Here is a 19,362-nt window from a genome sequence, read left to right as displayed (position 1 = left end):
TCAATAACACATTTTAGACACTGCACTCAAATACTGGCTGTAGTGACAGTAACTGTGGTGTGAAAGCACAATAAATACCATTTGCAAACAATCCTTTAGCTGCAGAAGTGGAGGGCACAGCAACCCAGCCAGAGATGGCAAAGTGAAGAGTGAGAAGCTTGGGAATCAGCACTAGCAGGGAAGGACTAACAGGTCTGGGAACTAGGCAGGATGCTGAGACTGGCTGGAAACCAAAGGAAGAAACACATGCACAGGCTGGAGAGATGCATGGGGGACCATCAGGACTTATGGGCAAGGAGGTGGAGGGATATTAAAAGGGTACACTGGCATTTATCCAAGCCATTTGAGGTTTTTACCAAAAAGCTAGAGGACACATAGGACTGAAAAGAAGAATTAAGGAGTTGTTGGTGGTGAAGGCAAAGAAACAGACTGGGAATGAACCAGGTTTGGGAACTATTGCACCTCTCCCCTTTCTGGGGCAGAAAGCCTGTGAAGGAGTGGGAGAACCAGGAGTTTGAGCAATTAAACCTGTTGATATATTCTTTCATTTGAGGTTCTAACAACTTACTGCTGACCTGTTTCTCTACCATGTTGTGATAACCAAGGCCTGCAACATGTCCAATGTCTAACAAGGGCAAATATACACCACACACTGGATTTTGGGGAAGGAAGAAGAGGATTTTATGAGAGAGATATTGCACTAACCACTGTATTAAAGAAGTTGTACTGTTAATAAAACCCACAGCAAATATCACAATCTAGATTGCTTATGCAAGTTTAATTCAGCCTTGCCTCTGTGTGCGGTGCAATCTATTCTAAATTAAATGATCACACGGATTATTATCTTGCTCCACAAGACCTCTGCTGCAAAGCAAACACAAGGAAGTCATTAAGTCCTTTCCCCAAAGAGCTTCCAGTCCTGGGAAAACCAGACAAAGGGGTGTGAAGGGAGCCATTCCAGGAAGGAGGTGGGGAGGGAGCACTTGGGATAACGAGCTTCAATAGAGCAGAAGCATTTACAATTACATTATTTTTGGAGAATTACATTCGGACAAGAGAGGCTTCTATGAACACCCTACAGAAGCCTTCCAGTGCCTAAAGGGGCCTACATGGAAAATGGAGAGATTTTTTACAAGGACACATAGTGACAGGACAAGGAGGAATGGCTTTACAGTGACAGAGGGTAGGTTTAGATTAGATGTTAGGAAGATATTGTAAGGGTGGTGAGGCACTGGAACAGGTTTCCCAGAAAAGCTGTGGATGACCCATCCCTGGAAGTGTTTGAGGTCAGATTGGAACTAGATGAGTTTTAAGGTCTCTCCAACCCAAACCAGTCTATGATTCTGTGAGTCCATAAATTTTTTTTTTTCCCAGAGTCAGAGTAATACTAAGAAATGAGATAAAAAATAATTAAAAGCAAGGAACAAGTTTCAAGGGAAACACAACCAGGGGATCCACTGACACACAAGGCAAAGCAAAGGGAAGGTTTCAGCACTGGAAGATAAAAACGTGAAGCAAAACAATGGTGGTTTTGTGGTTATAGCAGTGCATTCCCCGTGCTGCATCTCCCTTGCCTTGGAGGAGGGCCTGCAGTCTCTCTATCGATCTGTAGCTAGCTGCTGCATGGCAAGCTGGCAGCACAAAGCCTCCTGCTGTCGTGCCCGGTGCCCCATCACCCCAGATCAGTGTCAGCACCTTGCCAACCACAGTCCTTCAGGAATGCCCACAGACAAACTGCATTTAAAAACTGCTGAAGGGAAGTGGAAATGCCTCCATCTCTCTGCCAGCCCTCCTGGGAGGAGTCCTGCTCCTCGGGTGACTCGCCCAGGTCAGGACAAGATCCCGGTGTGCACTTTCCCCCCTGGCTGCAGCCACACAGGTGCGGGTGTGTTGAACTCTCCCCAAGCTCACAGCTAAAAAGCCTCTGCTGGACACGGACGGGAGGATTTCCCCCTTCCTGGACTGCCCCAGGCACGGTTAGAGTGCATTTAACAAAAATGAGCTGCATGGTTCACATGGCGACAGAAGTTCACTGTACAAATCTAATGTAAGCACGGTAAATGTCCATGTCACACCGTTTGGGGGTCCCAAGGGAACGAAGGGGCTGGAGAACCCTTCACGGGTCATTTGGTCTCATAGCCCAGCAGCTGCATCCTCCAGGACACGTGTGAATGTGCTGCCCTAGGGACTGGGCAGTGACTCACCACACTCCAGTGCCATCCACGGAGCTGCTGTGGGGCAGTCACAGCCTCGGTTAAAGGCCGTGGTGCTGGTTAGTCCTATCAAATCCTGTTGGGGCACTTTCACCATCCCCGGCCAGGCTAAAGATGTTACTCTGGCCCCTGGCACTTGATGGGTATGAGGGCATACAGCGCCTTTCCCTCCGGCCACTCTCACCCACAAAGAGATTGGCCTGCACAGCTGCAGACAGGAGCGGTGATCCAGGCAGCCCCAGTCCCAAACACGCTTCTGAAGACAATTCTTAAAAATAGGTAGATAAACTCTGCCCTCCACAGGATCTCTCTTTTCCTTGCCCACATACAAGCCAGCCTGTGGCCACCCCAGCCTGCGGTGCATAAAGAGGAAGGGCACTTTGTCTCCTCCTCCTGCTAGGGCCACAGGCCATCCGTGCAGCGAAGGGAAACCTCAGCCCTGCTGCTGCGCTCCCTGCGCCCTCCTGACTGTCCCCTGCAAGCCCCATTTGCTGTGCCGGAGTGGGGGTGGGCACAACCCAGGCTCCAAAGAGAGGATCCCCTGGCATCACTCGTACCCCAGTGACTACAGTCTGAGAGAGCTGTGCCTCACAGACTTATCTCAGACCTCAAGGGAAGCCACATGGCAGAGATGTGGCAGGTTTGTAGCCGCGCCCTGGTCATTCGTGCTGTGCCTATGGGCAGTGGTCCCTGGAGAAGGATGCTTCCCAATATTAGTCTCCTTTCCAGCGTCCTCCCTGCTTATGTGTACACCTTCATCTTAGGTTTAAGATAGTTTTTGGGGTTTTTTTTTAAACCTCCCCCTTCTTAAAATCATCTCTGCTTTGATAATTTTTTTCAACTGTTTTTGGGTTGTTTATTTGTGGGGTTCTTTTGTTTTGGGTTTTTTTTTAAAGTGACAACTTTCTATCTGCTGGGCAAACAGCCCCAGCCAAGGTATTTCCCTGCTCTCGGCTGCAGAGACCGTATGGGCGCTCCCAGCTCCGGTATCGCCCTGGGGCACGGCGGGTCCCGGGCAGGGCCGGAGGGAGGAGGTGCCAGCCCGGTCCCGCCCCGCGGCTCCGCGCCGGGAAGGCAGCAGAAGGAGCGGGTCGGACCGGGAGTCGGCGAGACCGGGACCGGGACCGAGCTGTGCCCCCGAGGGGCCGGGGTAAGTCCTGATTGCTGCCCCCCGCCCGCCCGGTGCCGGCAGTCCCTCTTCCCGCAGCCCCCCTCCCTGCCCGGCTTTCCCAGCCCCGGCCCCGCTCGGCACCACCGGGGCACACGGCAGCCGGGCCGGGGCACCGCGGGGAGCAGCGCAGCTCCCGGTGCCGCTCGGCTGCGGGAACAGCGGGAGCAGCGGAGCAGCACCCGCCGCTAGAGACGAGCCGAAGCCGCCGCCACACCTGCACCCTGCGCTCAGATCCCGATCCCCTCCCCGCACCCGGACCCCTCCGAAGTGGAGAGCCACGGGAGGAGCGTCCCTTTTCCCCCCTTTCCCCTCTTCTGCTCTTCCCCACGGCTGCGAGCCTTGTCCCCGTGGCAGCTTGTCACCCCGTTACCCGGGGTGGGGGTGTCCTGCCACCCCTCTGTGAGGGTACCCAGGTAGGCTGGTACGTGCAGCATCCTGGCCAGGTGCGGAGTGAGCAGGGCTGGGGTTGGAGGACAGTCAGGGATGAGGGACCTGGCAGGGCAGGCAGGGATCCTGGTAGGGAAGACTGACTTTGGGATGTGAGTCGAAAATAGTGCTCATGGATAAAAGATCAGAAGACAAGACAGGAAACCCACAGCCGAACTGTGTATTGGGATGTCTTATGCCTTCTGGTTATATTAATTATGAGTGATGTTTTGTTCACTTCCTGTTCTTGCTTATCACCTAGGCAGCTGCTTTTTCCAGCACTACAGAATCAGCCTTTCCTGGCTCCAGACAATACAGAATTCCCAGAGTGGGAACTGTGTCCGTGCAAGGGACACAGTAAAATGAATCCTATCTTTGGGTGGCTGCAGCTCGACTGTATTGTGAACAGTCCTGGACTCAGCAGCAACACTCATGCTACAAGAGATCTTTGTGATCCAGTGGAAAGCGTAACTTCTTTGTCAGGGTGAGGGAGAAGAAAGATAGAGGAGACAAGCACAAGCCATAAGAAATTGTTTCACCCGTGTTCTGAGGGATCTGTGTTCACAGGACATGGGGAAGTTCAGGTTCCATCTCATTCAAACCTTGTTCCTCTCCCAGCTACAAAGCATCAGGGGAGAGTGGTTTTAAGGATGAGTACACCCCAAGGGGCTGGAGCAATTTATACCTATTGCACAGCTACTCTTCCAGGAGTGTAGCTGTGCAGCAGCTGTGTATCACAGATGCTGCTGGTCGAGGGGTGAAGTGAGACAGAGTAATATACTTATAGCACTGGCATTGCAATGTTTTGTCCTTGCTTTTTTATACCTGTCATGCTGATGATGAGTTCAGCAACGGGAGCAGTAGCAAAATAAAAAAAGATACAAGCCATTAAATGTCATGGAACAACCTTGGTACAGCAGCTTTCATATTTCTGGAAAAAAATCCTCCTCTTAAATCAAGGAAGGGTAGGTTACTGAGAACAGCCTTGAATCTATTGTAAGAAAAAGAAATGCAGAGCACCCTACAAGCATCTTTCCATTATTTCATCCCAAACATCAAGGTGGTTTGCTTTTCAGCACAGGAAGCACATCTTCTGGCCAGGCATGGAAAACACAGAGCACAGTATGGATGGAATGAGAACAGCACCAGCAGTCAACCTTTTGCAAGGCAGGCAGTGCTTGGGACATGCTGCAGAAAGGAGGAATTCTGGAGGTGGTGCTTGCTGCCAGGCTGCCAAGCACTTGAGTGTGAGGTTATTGAAAACATTTTTTTGATGAGAGAAGGAAGAGGATACTTCCCAGAAGAAAATACATAAGTTCCAAATTTTGGTCAAACACTGATTTGTTTGGGTAACTATATTGGGTCTTCCTCATCATTCAAATTATTGTCTTTCAAGCTGCACTCTTGCCTATCTGACTTGTACTATGGTGTGACTTTGGTGCATCTCAAAACCATTGCCCACTTTCCAAACCCCTGTATTCGTTGCTAAGATCCACCTTTCACTTGCACAGAGGAAATGACATCTTGCATTCTTCTCTTGGTTTAGTGAATAACAGAACAGGCCAAGCAAGTCTTTAAGCAAAGCTCTGCCCATATATGAGCAGAAAAAAGATCTCTCTGATTGACTGAAGGACAATTCATGAGGAAAGTGTAAAAATCATACCAGTAGCTAAAGGGGGTACTGTTCTGCACAATTATTGCAGAGCTCTGATTTTCAGTCCTCTCTTTCTTTCTCTTTGCAGTGGCAGCCCCATGGCCCTCTTCACCAGAGGCAGCAGCCATCCTAATGCAACAGACCCCATTCCCTGTGGGGCAAACAGCACCACAGAGCCTGAGCTGCCCCATTCACACACCTACTACGCCCTCTGCTACTGCATCTTGATTCTGGCCATCATCTTTGGGAACGTGCTGGTCTGCTTGGCTGTGCTGAGGGAACGCACCTTGCAAACCACAACCAACTACCTCGTGGTGAGCCTGGCAGTGGCAGATTTGCTGGTGGCTATTTTGGTGATGCCATGGATGGTGTACCTGGAGGTGAGTACCTCTCAGGAATGATTAGCAGAATTTAGCTACACTATTACATGCATGGTCATGTTCCTAGTGAAGGCAGCAGCAACATTTACACTGATCTGTGTGGAACAGCCCTGGAGCTGTCCTGCAGGCTGTGTACTGCCTGGGTCTGCTACATGGAATGATTAAAAAAAAGAATAAGTGTGTGTATGGGAAGCCATCCCAGCAAGATAGAATTAGACTCTTCAGTTTGATTGCAACTGAAAAATATTATTAAAAGTCAAGTTTTATTTCAGACTGGAATAGTCTATCAGCTCAAGTGCATTCCAATCCACAATGAAATCACATTATGCTTTGCTTTAGAAAATACTTGGCACTCACTCATGCTGTGGACAGGTTGGGACTGAGGCACATCTGTGGAACAGCCTCTGCCCCATGCAATGCCTTCGTCATGATTTGTGAGCACAACAGTAGGTCCATTTCCTAGTTGTGTTTGTGGACCCATTCACGACTAATTTCAGTCTACAAAGCTTGGATAATCAAAGCAGCTGATGCAAGAGTCATCCAAGCAACAGAGAAAAGAATTCATACACATCCCACACCTGAACTACCAATCCTGGCATTGAACAGTACTTCCGATGGAACTGGGCTGTAGGGCTCCAGCAAAACTAAGATTTAAAAAACAGCCCCAAAATCCCCAAAGTTTTTTCAATATTTGCTGCTGTTTATGGATCAGCGATGCCATCAATGAAGCAGAAATGGCATCATGCTTCAATGCACCATAAGCCTGAAAATTGCCAAAAAATCATCCAGTCCATAAAACCCTAAAATAGGTATAGAATACCTGTTCATCTACTGAAGGTTTGCCAAACCAGACTTCAGAACTGGCCCTTATTTATGGAAAAGCTTAAGGTGGATGAATGCCTCAGATTAAAATGCCACTTGTGAAGTTTGTGCTTTACATTCCATATTTAGAGTCATCAGTGGCCATGAAATGTGTTATTTTATCAATCATGCAGACCAAAACTGTCTCTTTGTGAGAAATCTTTTGGGAAGGCTATGACAGAGCAGCAGCAGGAACATTTTATAGCCTCAAAATCCTCATCTCCACTTAAGGAGGTTTCTGGCACAGAAGTGCTATTCAGCACTGTGTCTAGCAATCTTCTGGGGGCCAACATGTGGGTCTGACACACCAATACTACTGCCCTCTTCTTTACTGATCCCTGGTGCTGTGGCTGCTGAAGCTCACCAAGGCTTCCAAGACAGTGGCATCATGGTGTCCTTCCTGCTGGAGTCTGAGGGCATTGAACACCATCATGCCTTGCAGTCATTGCATAGTTGGAGAAGGACAGGGAGCAGCATGGCTGGGAACACCCTCCTCAGTCTTCTCACAACATCCAGTTCTACCTGCAAAGGGGAAGAAAGCTTCAGGAGAAGGTTGTCACTGAGGTCTAATCTGCTGAGACCACTGTCTCCTCATCTTGTCTCACACGGGAGCAGTGAGACCCAGGCTGCTCTGTGAGCTCCAGGAGCTCTGCTGGGCTGGTGTCAGAGGGAGGACAGAGCTGAGTTACAGCAGCTCAGCAGTCCTGACCACATGATGCTCCTTGTACTCCCACCATGCAAACCCACAAGCAGCCATCTCACAGCTCAGGAGCCTGCAGCAGCCCTGAGCATCAGCTCTCAAACACAAAACCCCTTCAGGGAGCCTGCCTAGATGCACCACTGCTTTCATGCCTGCCACTGTCTGGTGCAAACTGGTTTCCTACTTTGCCATCCACGTGCTTCTTGATGTGGCATCACCATTCGTGTCTGAATTGGAGAGATCCTGTTGTTTATTTTAAGAATTCAGGAGAGTGGTGGATATGCATAAGTTAAAAAAAAAAATCATTGTGCATTCATAAACTGAAAAGCTTCCTATAGAGTTTGGAAGTTAAAGATAATAACACCACAATTTTGTAGGTACAGTAGACTGGTCATCAAGGAAGATTAGGCAAAAAACCTGACCTGAATTATCTCTAGGGATCTTTAGCATTGTGTTTGATAGAGCCAGGATTTCACCCTGGACACTCTTCTGCTGCACAATCACTGAATGGTAATGAAAGATTGTATCAGATCATCTCTCTGCAGTTTGCTCTTATCAGCTGTAAGAGAATAATATCTGACCATCCACCTCACCCAGGCAGATGTGAGGATTCATTCAATTAATACCTGGAATATCCTTTGAGGTTCCTGGACAAAAAGCACCAGAGAGATAGAGAAGAGGTACCCTGCCAGCACATGAAAACCAGAAATGCAGACTAGCAGGTTCTAGCTGCTGTAGCAAAGATTATTAGAACAGAGCAATAAAAGGAAGAGCAGAAATAGAATTTTAAAAATTTTGAACAGGGCATATAATAAAAAGGCTCTTCTTGACTGTTAAATTCTGGAATAAATTCTGGGTTTGTATACCCCACAGGTAAATATTAACTACTTCACCAATTCCAGCAGAGCTACTCCTCATTTTAGAAGTGGCAGGTAGAAGGGAGAATGTTTTAAGCCCAAACATTTTGATGTGTCAAGCATCCTCTTACACAAGCTACAGTCTAGTATACAGGTGGTGTGATCTGATAGCATCATCCTGAGAGGGCTCACTTCTGAGCCATCCCCACCAGCACCTTCTTCAGTTTTAATGGTTCACATTCTTGAGCTCAGCATTTTCATGTGCTCAGGACCTTGGAAACTCCCTCAGTTAAGTGCTTGCTCATCTGCTGGGTTAGCAGCAGCTGGCTTTCATGTGAACACCTGCCACTGGCTTGGTGAAATATTCTTCAGACTCCACAGCTGACACAGAAACTTCTTTGCCTTTTGCCTCAAACTGCAGAAACATCCTTACTGGGTCCCACTGCAAAGGCTTCCAGCATTTTTAAAATACATATTTTGACGTGGTCAAGCAGATCTCAAAATCTGAAACTAAACCAGTGTAGTGCTTCTTTGGAAGCTGAACCTACCTATCAATGTCCCCAGTCTCAGATGGACAGCCTTCAGTTTGCATGTCTTGTAGCTCACCTAACTGTGAAGAAAAGCTCAACGATTTTACTTCTTTTTCCCCTTTACTTACTTTTTTCATAAGAAAACAAAGGAGCACCATCATTATCAAGAAAACTGGTGAAGAAAGCACAGTTCCCTTCTGCATTCTGCAAGCCAATTCCCATTTCCCTCCCCTGCATTCATTCAGGGTCAGAAGGTGTAATGGAAGACTGCCCCATTCAATACCTGATTTCTGAAATGTAGCAGCTGGGTCCAGCAGAGAACACCCTGAAGACACAGCTCACCTCAGCAAGTTTCTGTGCCTGTGTGTAGTAATGCTGCCTCTATCAAAACCATTTCAGTTGCTCAGGATTATTTCTTAAACAATTCTCACAGAATTTCTTAAACAATTCTCCCAGAATTTTGTATTTATACAGGTGTTTCTCTCTGCAGGAGGCTGCATCCTTCCTATGCACCAACACTCACAGGGCTGACCCACTGCATGGGAAGCCAAGCTTACTTGTGGCTTATCCTCTCCAGTACAGTCTGCAATGGGTATTTTTGAATGGGTTTTGAAAACCTCCAAGGATGAGTCCTGCACAAACTTACTGAGCAACTGGCTCCACTGTCTCACTGTCCCTGTAGTCAGAAAAAGAACCTTCATAACCAGTTTGCACCTCTCTTCCAGCTCGTTCCTGTTGCCTCTTGTCATCCCACCACACCACTGCTGTGAAAACCTGGCTCCATCTTATTAGCAACTTGCCTTCAACCTTTTCAATAACCTCCCACTAGGCACTAGAGGGCTGTTAGTCTCCCACCCCTCAAAGCCATCTCTTTTCCAGACTGAAAAAGTCCTGCTCCCTTAGCTGGTCCTCACAGCTGCCAGTCCCTGAGGATTGTTTTGGTGGCTCTCCACTGGACTTACTCCTGCTTATCAATGTTTTTCCTCCACTGATGCCTCAAAACCAGGTGCAGTATTCCAGATGTTATCTAAATGTAAACAGAGACCAGGAACTGGTGGCAGTTTCTGATAGCTTCCCAGGATCCAGCTGAAACAGCAGCATTTACAGGGCTGAAGGCTAAAATCCAAGCTCTCTCTCGAGCATGGGCTTCCCCCTTTTTTCTCTCCTACTGCCCCATTCAGCAGAGCATTGGGCTCCTTTGCAGTTGAGCAGGGAGGCAGCCTGCCTTCCACCTCCTGCAAGGAGAGGGCACTGGGGCAACCAGGCTGTCATTCCAACCCCAAGGAAAGCAGGGCCACACCGTGCTTGGAGCATGCTTACCAATCAAAAATGTCATTGTCAAGAGCTTGGTGGCTGCTCCAAAACCCACTTTTCTCTGTTGGTAAGACTGGCTGTGGCTGAGCTTTCACAACCACACACTTCAGATTAAAAATTTGAAACAAGCAGAGCAACAGCTTGGTAGCATCTCAAGCCCCTTTATATGAGTAGCCTGTGAGTTCTCAGATCTAATAATCAAAATCTGTAACTGAGATAAGAATTCAAATAAGGTTTTTGAGAAGCCTCAGACTCAGATCTCAGTTTCATACATAAATGCAAAAACTTTGCAGCATTTTTCCAGCTCACTGACTGGAAGAGCACTCTGGCAGCTAAGCTGAGAAAGATTTTCAGCCCTTAGATTTTCTCAGATAATCATTAATCAAATGATAAATGCAGTGATATCAAATTTAAATCATTTTATCATGCTAGGCCTTAAGAGAAGTAATAGCTGCTGTTTTTTTCTCCCTGCCTCCCTCTGCAAGAGCAAATAAAGGATTTATTTAAAATTAAAGTCAGGCTCCTTCTCCATGACCTACTGCTGTATTATCATGCACACAACACACGTGCCTCAGTTTCCCTCTGCCCATCACTATGGACATGAGCTCCTCCAGCTGCTGAGATAGTTGAGGAGAGCAGCTCCTTAGACATAACTTGCCAGGACCTGGTGCAGAGCAAGGCTGACAGTTTTGTGTCACTGGTGCAGGTGACCGGAGGGGTCTGGACATTCAGCCGTGTCTGTTGTGATATCTTCGTCACCATGGATGTAATGATGTGCACAGCCAGCATTCTGAACCTCTGTGCCATCAGCATTGACAGGTGAGACACAGCAGCATCCAGGGGACAGTCTGGACATGGGGGTCAGCCCTGTGCCCCAGTGGGGCAGGGACAAAGAAGTAGGGTGACCACAGACAGCATCAGTGTCTCCAGGACAACAAACCCCTGAAGGTCTGTCCCTGCTACTGCTGCTGTTAATGTGGCTCTGCTCACATTGTGCAAGAAGAGGTCTGCACTGGAGGGCAGGGAGACACAAGCAATAAAACATCCCTGTAAATGGTCAACCACATCCTTGAGCATCTTAAAGGCAGGAACCACAATTGGTCATCCAATTCCCACTGAGTGTCGAAGAGGATTTCTTCTTCTTGTGATCTCACTCATGAAGCTTTAATAAACAAAATCCTGCCATATACACAGGGAGAGATGAACAGTATTGCTGTGTAATCTTGAGCTTTGCTCTGATTTTCTGCATTTTAAAACTGAGCCTATTTTAAGCAATGCTGAGGGCTGGGAGCCAAGACATTGGCACATGTGATCCTACTGGGACCAAGGAGTGGGAAAAATACTGCATACTGCACCTTTGTAATGTGTAGTTCAAGGATAATAATGCAAGGCAGCTCTCTATGCTGTGTTGGTCCAGTGCTCCTTCATGGGAATCTGTATCCCCATTTCAGTTTGGCTCTGTCTGCAAGGAGCAGCCCCCAGGCTCTCCTAAAGAGGAGACTCCTGTGCCTTCCAAATCCTTTCCCTGCTGAGCTGCATCTCCTGAGGCACCCAGCAACTGAAGGTCCTTGACACCTGACCCTAGGCAATCTTCTGCCTGTCAGGCTAACACCAGACGAGGCAGCTGAGACAGAGTTTTTAGTGGTTGTGGTTACTCCAGAGAGTGCTCTTTCACAGCAGTGCCCATATAACACTACAGGCTTGAGGGTTAGAGATCTTGTGGCGTTTCTCAATCCATCTGGTAGCCCAAACCTTGTAGCTTTGCATGCTGTGAGTTCTGCTGAGCATTTCTCTGCACTGCTGCCAACTAACTATGATTTCCTCTGTTCCTCCCCCCAATGCCCCACTTACCATTTCTACAAATTGCTAATCCCATCATCTGATTTTCTCTACTTTCCTCTTCTGTTTCTTCACCACATTCACCATCATACTCCCTGTGCTGCTTTCACTTCTCCTTTTAAAAACCTGTCCTTTCCCTCTCCCCTTCCTCCATCTCCTCTTCCCGGAGCTGGTTTGGTCTGCAGATACACTGCAGTGGTGAAACCAGTTCAGTACCAGTACAGCACTGGGCAGAGCTCCTGCAGGAGGGTCTCTCTGATGATTGTGATAGTCTGGATGCTGGCGTTCGCAGTGTCATGCCCTCTCCTCTTTGGCTTCAATACTACAGGTAGGTGATATCCTGAACAATATCACACAAGAGGGGTTGGCAGTAGAGCTGCCCTGTGTATAGCCAGGTCATTTAACATGGGTCCTGCAGATTTGCTAAGTTACAGGAAATTTGAAGGAACTATGAAGGGAGAGAAAAATCCTCATGTGTTCTTGTCTGTAAACTTGCCATTTGCTCAGGCAGACACTGACTGTTTCTCTAAAGGGCAAACCTGCCTGCTCTACTGCCAAATCAATGCGCATCAAGGTGTCCAAGTCTTCAGATTCCCATCAATCAATCACTTTGAGCACACAGAGCAAAACGTGCAGCACATGCAGCACACACACACACCAGACTTACCAGCATCTTACCAAGATCAACAGGTTCAGAAGCACAGTTTGGCTCTGATAGGACACCTTTCTAAACAGCAAGAATTGCAATTTAGCATTGCTTGTTAGAAACCTCCTTCCTATCCAACTGGCTGTCTGCTTCCTTAACTAATCCCTTGAGGAGGACAAACAATTTAGCCTCCGCCTTGGAAGCAGGTTGGTCTTTTTCCTTTCCCTCAGCTAGGGCAACATGGCCTCCCTGGATGCAGAGGAGCAGGGAAGCCTTCCTTCCCACTGAGTCACAGACAGAAGCCTCTGTTCCCTATCCATCTCTGCAGTGCTTGAGGCAGGAAAAGGATGGGAGTGGGAAATTCTGCTGCCCCACTCTGCCTGGTTCAGACAGAACCAGTGAATGCACACTCTGCATTGAGACAGCTCAGAGGCTGTCAAAAGAATAGAAGAAAGGATGGAAATAGACATGAGAGAACAGAGCTGTTGGCCAGAAAAGCAGGCATATGCATGCTGTCTAATGCTAGATGGCCCTGTGTTGAGTTCATTTTAACCATCACTTAAGTAATTGGGTGAGCCAGAGCATAATCTGCACTCCTTAGACTGCCTTTGCCCCCAGCCACCTTTTGTCTCGCTTTGCCAACACACCAGAGCCTCCTTGTACTAAACCAAATCAGCTCAGCCACTCCTCTCTCTCCTCTTCTCCTCCCCAGGGGATCCCAGTGTCTGTTCCATATCCAACCCTAGTTTCGTCATCTACTCCTCTTTGGTGTCCTTCTACCTCCCCTTCATGGTGACCCTGCTGCTCTATGTCCGGATTTACCTGGTGCTCAGACAGAGGCAAAAGAAGCGAACCCTGACCTGGCAGGGCAGCCAGAGCGCCAGCACCAAACCGTGTTATGCACACCAAGTAAGAGCCACGTCAACCCAGTAGGAGCTGTCAAAAAAGGACAGGAATGCACCATCCCTTCTCCCCAAAGGGTTAAAACACAGAACAGAAAGCATAAGGAAGGACACAACATGTTTTCATGCCATCCCTCGCTCATACCTCATGTTATTAGAGGTGCAGAAGCTCCAGTTATACCCTTTTCAGACCTCTAGAAAGAGAATATTCCCTGTATCTCTGCCCTCTAGAAGTGGCTAGTAGAAAAGAGCACACCCTACTTCAATATTTGTTCAGAGCAGGGTTTTCTCAGCCATGTATAAGTCTGTGTAATTTTTTAATTTATTGATTTTAATGTCTTCATTTATTGATTTTTGCTCTATGAAGCTTCACTCTCAGGGCTTCACAAGCTTTAACCTCTGTTATTAAAATAAAAAACCCTCTTCATCTAACAGACTTAAGAAGTCAAAATACTCATGGTACATGTGACATTTGTTCCACTGACCTTTCTAGATGAAATTATTTGCAACTATGGGAACCAACACAACAGTTTGAAAGGAATTACCTGGTCGTGCATATCCACTCCTTTTACCTGTTTTTGTACAGTGAAGCTAGATTAAAAGGGTGGGGATGCTGAGAGGAGAAGGGCCAACACAAGTTCAGATGAGAGGTTAGCAGAGCAGGTATTTCTGCTCTAACTGTTCTCATGCTTCCCTTGGTGGGATGGAGGCAAAGAAACTCCTGGTTCACCCCCAGGTCAGTCCAGAGGACATGGTGCAATTCAAGAGGCAAGTGAGGCTGAGGGTAACTCCTACAGCTTCCCTCGTCATCCTCTGGCCCAATAAGCAGCTTGGATGATTTCCAGTTCCTCTGTGGCATCCTCTTTTGCAGGAACACATGGAGAGGAAAGCTTTGCCAAACAGATGCCAAGGCACGTTTTCCTCCTGTCTCTCGCTCAAATGCACGGGCCAGGAGATGTCTGCAAAAAGAAGGTTGCTGACTGTCTTCAGCCTGCAGCGGTACCGAAGCTTCTGCCACGAGGGATCCCTCCCCAAAGCACCAGGGACTACCCAAAACAGCAGGTGGGAAGAGAGAAGGAGCATCAAGCCAGCAGTGGAGGTGCAGAGGCTCAGCAATGGCAGAACCGTCAGCAGCTTGAGGCTGGCACAGCAGCAGCCCCGGCTGATCCAGCTGCGGGAGAGGAAGGCTACACAGATGCTGGCAATTGTCCTGGGTGAGTGAGAGCCATTCTGCCCGTGGGGTGCAAGGGGTGATGGTTTGGGACTTCCATAGAGCACAGACCCTCCTAATACAATATTGAGATATTTTTAAAAATGCTAGCTGGGCCCTGGCTTCAGCTGTTACTGCTTCACAAACTCAGGAGAGACAGTAGTGGGACATTTAGGGATCTAGAATAATGCTCCCAAATGTTGAGAGCCACCTATGTTAGTGTTTTATTTACTGTGTTTTGTTACCCTTGAGTTTAAAATCAATAGCCAACAAGCCCTACTAGAGGGAGCAACAGCCAGTACCTTTGCTTTTCCTTTTCCTTTGTTTTACTATTACAAGGCTGGAACAATCCTAAATTTCCATACATGCAGAAGCTCTTAGATCTGATTACAGAAGGGGAAACTGAGGCAAGGGACTGCAGAGGAACCAGTTCATGCAGCTGGGTAGAGAAGCCAAGTGACTGGTGTCCTTGTCACCTGCTTTGGTCACCAGATGCACTGTTCTTCCCATTAACTCAGTAGTAGCATGGGAATACAGCAGCCCTCATCCTAACTGATTAAAGCAGCTGAGGCTTTCCCACAAAGTTGTGGCCACTTCTTTTGTCTGTCATCAGACACTTTTGAAGCCCATCTATTCAAAAAGCTGGTCACAAGGAGCCCAAGCTTTTGCCAAATCCCTCTGTGTCAGGAATGAATGTGGCCTTCAGTGAAATACAGAAACATCATGGAAATAGTGAGGGGTTAGAGGGAGAGGCAACCAGTGCAAGCCCCTTTCCAAATAGTTGCTGCTCTAAACTCAGGGATTGTTTTCTGCCTCTCTCTAAACCCAGGAGCATTCATAGTCTGCTGGCTGCCCTTCTTCCTGATTCACATCCTCAATGCCCACTGCCCATCCTGCCACGTGCCTCCAGGGCTTTACAGTGCCAGCACTTGGCTCGGATACGTCAACAGTGCCCTCAACCCCATCATCTACACAACTTTCAACACCGACTTCCGCAAAGCCTTCCTCAAGATCCTCTGCTGCTGACTGTGGGGCCAGGCCAGGCTGCACAGGTCTGCAGCAGCCCCCTGGGAGGAGAAAAGGACAGGGACAAGCCAGTGAGTCCCTCAGTGCTGGCACAAGCCCTGGTGTGCAGCAGTACAGCCACCAGGGAGCATTGGGAGCTTGCAGGGCACACATGACCCAAATGCAGATGGCATCTCTCGTCTCTGCTGCCTACCTGCTGGAAATGTATTTGCCCTCCCACAGCTGGAACCTCAGCCTGCAGAAGGCACCCAGGTCATGCACAGTAAGAGGACAGAACTTGACCCCTTCAATAAGGATCCTGAGCTCTTCAATCAGGAGCCAAGAGTGAAAATTGGACAAGGAAACAGAAAAGGAGCACTGATGGAGAAATAACAGCTTTCCTGTTGTTTCCATCAAAAGGTTTGCCTGTGAAACTGGGTCAGTCTAAGTGCTTGAGAAAATGGCCTTAGTTGCAAATGAAATCTTCCCTTGTGCTGCCAGCTTGTGTTTTACTGCTCCTTGCAAGGTAGAGAGGTGGCTGCCCTCCCTCTGGTAGGTCAGCTCACATGAGAAATGTGAAATGAGAAACTACCCGGGGCTCCCCTCTCCTCCTGACTCAAGGCCCAGTGATAGGTTGGCCACTACTTAATTGCCACACACCTCAGTGATTGACTGAGGCCACTCAGAGAGCAAGGCTCTTGATACCTGCCATAGATTCAAACCTGTTTTTTCAGCTGGTTGCATGCACCCTCTCTCAAAACTTGTTCACAATATCTTTGAACCAATCTTCACCTGTGCACCTCTCCTGACAGGACCACTGCTAGATTTAGGGTTAGTACCATCTGGTTGCTGCAATAGCTCTGGTTATAGCCCATACCTGGGAGAGAGCTGTTTCATAACATTCCTCGCAGTGAGAAAGGGACAATTGCCTTGGGATCAGCCCCAGGACTCTCCTTGACGCCCCTTGCCAATACTCTTGTCATCACATCTGTGTATCCCAGCATCCACAAGCTGGTCAAATACAGCCTGGCCATGGCCTCCTTTCCCAGCAGTATTCTACAAAGCCATCTCCAGTAGTTCCTGGTTGAAAAAACCAGACAAGTCCTGATGTAGCCAAAGCTGATCTTGTGTCAGGGCACTCTAATGCTCTTCCCCTCATATAGACCTGGCATGGGCATCAACATGATTCTCTCATTTTGCCCCCTTGCTGTACTGAATTAGAGGCTTCAGCTCTCACTCCCAGGACTTGGCTTAGTTGTGCTGTCAGCCATGCTCGTTTGATAGAGTTTTGGGCAAAACTCTGTGTGCTGCTCCTGCCTGTGCCCATGCCACCGCTTCTCCATCTGGCAAGGGCTTCCTTTCTTTCCAAATATGAAGTCAAAGCCATTGTCCTCTGACTCCAGAGCATACAGCAGAGCTCAAGCTGCTGCTTTGGTTTGGGTTTTTGGGAGGAGGATCTTGTGGAGATCATGTGTCATTTGCCTGGGCAGCTGCCCTCCATACTGCATTGTAACTGCCTTAACCCAATAAAACACAAGTGTGATTGGAAGTTTTGGAATCTTTGTGGTGAATGTACCTGCTTTTGTCACCTGCAGCCCTCTACAATTTCCCTGTAAAAAATTATTATCCAACATTGCACAAGAAATCTTTATTATTACTTACATTTTCCTTGCAACTGGGAAAGAAATCAAAGGCTGCTGTAAGCACTTCCAGCAGATAAATTCTGGAAATACAGTCAATTAGTTTCCCAGCTATGCCAGGCAGACATGCAGTAGTGTTACTCTGCTCAAAGATGCTGGATAGCATGGGAGGCACTCAGCACACTCAGCATGAATCGAGTGAACCAACCTGTGGACAGATTGCTGCTCAAGGAATTCTCATCAAGATGCTTCATAACAGAGATCACCAGTCCAGTTGCTTTATAAAACAGTTGTCAGAAAGGAGGGAATGAAAAGAAAAATCTTTTAAAGGATGAATAGGTCCATTTCAAGACCTGGCCTAGCACCTCTCAGGGGTCAGTTTAATCTTACTTGAATTTTAACCGGTTCTTCAAGGAGTGACCCCCAAGATAATTCAGGATAGAGGTGAAAACAGGAGATGTGGCAGAAGATGAGGCAGCATTTTGGGTCCACACTGCTATAAAGGATGGGGAAAATTCTGTATCTAAACATATACAACATATACAGCCCTTTCTTTACTACCAGATCACAGAACTGACTAGGGGCAAAAAAAAATTAAAAAACCAAAAAACCAAAAAAAAACCCCCAAAAAACCCCCCACAAAAACCACAAACCCCTCACACAATTGCAAAGAACTCAACTCCAAACCAAAACAATCTCTGTCTCCCCCTCCCTCAAGTGGTGCTTGACCACCATGCCCAGTTTTTCTCTGTCAATATGAACACAGGTGACCCAATAGAAAAGCCAAGGAACAGAAACAATCAAAGGTGCAAGCAGTTGATGCCCCTCCACCCTCTCCATCAAAGCAGAGAGACATTGCTGAGGGCCCCCCCCCCAAGACACACCCCCACTCATTATTTACAGCAGAGTAATCTGCATTCTCCTTTCCCAACTGCTCAATATCTCCTACTAACCCTGATTTTCTACATTTTCCTCTTTGGTGTTTTGTTTTCCCTGACTCCACAACTGGCTAGGAGAGGTGAGCTATGATGCTGTGCTCTGCAGTCTGTGGGGATTCATTGACATGCTGATACTCACGTTAGAAGAGTCTTTGGATAATGCAGAAACCTGCTGTCCTGCAGAGAGAAGGGAGCTCGGGGACAGCCCCAGGCAGCAGGGCTGGGCAGGTGCAGCACAGAGCCCTGCAGTCTGTGCTCACCCTCCCTGCCCCACCAGGCAGCTGGAATGGGACACCCCGGGCCCCCTGTGCTGCAACAAGGACATTTGTAAACGAGCCAGTGGAGAGAGCAGCCAGGAAGCAGTTCCACCATAGCTGAGGAGAATTAAGACCCTTTGGAGATGAAGGAGAGCTGGCAACACACACTGGGAAGATCAGCCCCCATGCAAGGTACAAGGCAGCCATCCAAGTACTGCCTGTCTAGACACATTTACAGCACGCCTGAGAAATGGACTGCAAAACACCATTTATCCCCTGCATCCACCATCTCCCAGCTCACAGAACCATAGGCTCTGGCTCAGCTTCAGGAATGAGCCCTGAGCCCACATACCCCACAGTTTGCTATTCCACATGTACCTGGGGCTCCCCATCTGTGACATATATGTGACATCTGTGACACATGTTGTATGTGATAAACTTCAGGTCTAGGATGAAAAACACAGGTTACCCAAGTTACTAAAATCCTAAATAGTACCAGGCACTGAACATGAAGCCATCCAGAGGTAAAACCAAAAGATCTTATGTTGAGCTTTACACTGTAAAATATAAAAGGAGAAGAAACCATAAAACACTACCTTGTCAGAGGCAGCAACAGGCACAACAGACACCAGATCATACAAGAATCTTTAAGCAGAAGAGCACAAAGGTCCATGGGGCAGATGATAAAAAATCTTCCATGAAAAAAAAAGCTAATTCCTGGAAGGGCAAGAAAATTATGGAGGAGGTGTGTTTCACCAGCCATCACAGATCAATGCTCTGCAAGTGACATTGCTCAGTGACTACTCTGCAGGTACCTTG

The 19,362-nt window shown here is 47.9% G+C and overlaps 1 protein-coding gene across 1 annotated transcript; it reads left to right on the top strand.

Annotated features, from left to right (window-relative positions):
- Positions 1-3,271: 3,271 nt before the first annotated feature.
- DRD3 (dopamine receptor D3) lies at positions 3,272-17,257 on the top strand. Its single transcript, XM_079297706.1, has 7 exons — positions 3,272-3,363; positions 5,553-5,844; positions 10,813-10,925; positions 12,131-12,273; positions 13,304-13,500; positions 14,365-14,707; positions 15,533-17,257. The coding sequence occupies exons 2-7, from the start codon at positions 5,563-5,565 to the stop codon at positions 15,727-15,729; spliced, it is 1,275 nt and encodes a 424-aa protein (XP_079153832.1). The 5' UTR covers positions 3,272-3,363; positions 5,553-5,562; the 3' UTR covers positions 15,730-17,257.
- Positions 17,258-19,362: the final 2,105 nt, after the last annotated feature.

This window comes from Erithacus rubecula, assembly GCF_903797595.1.
Source record: "Erithacus rubecula genome assembly, chromosome: 1".
In the NCBI taxonomy this organism is placed as follows: domain Eukaryota; kingdom Metazoa; phylum Chordata; class Aves; order Passeriformes; family Muscicapidae; genus Erithacus; species Erithacus rubecula.
Note: the sequence above shows the minus strand (reverse complement) of the source record. Positions and strands in the feature narration are given on the sequence as shown.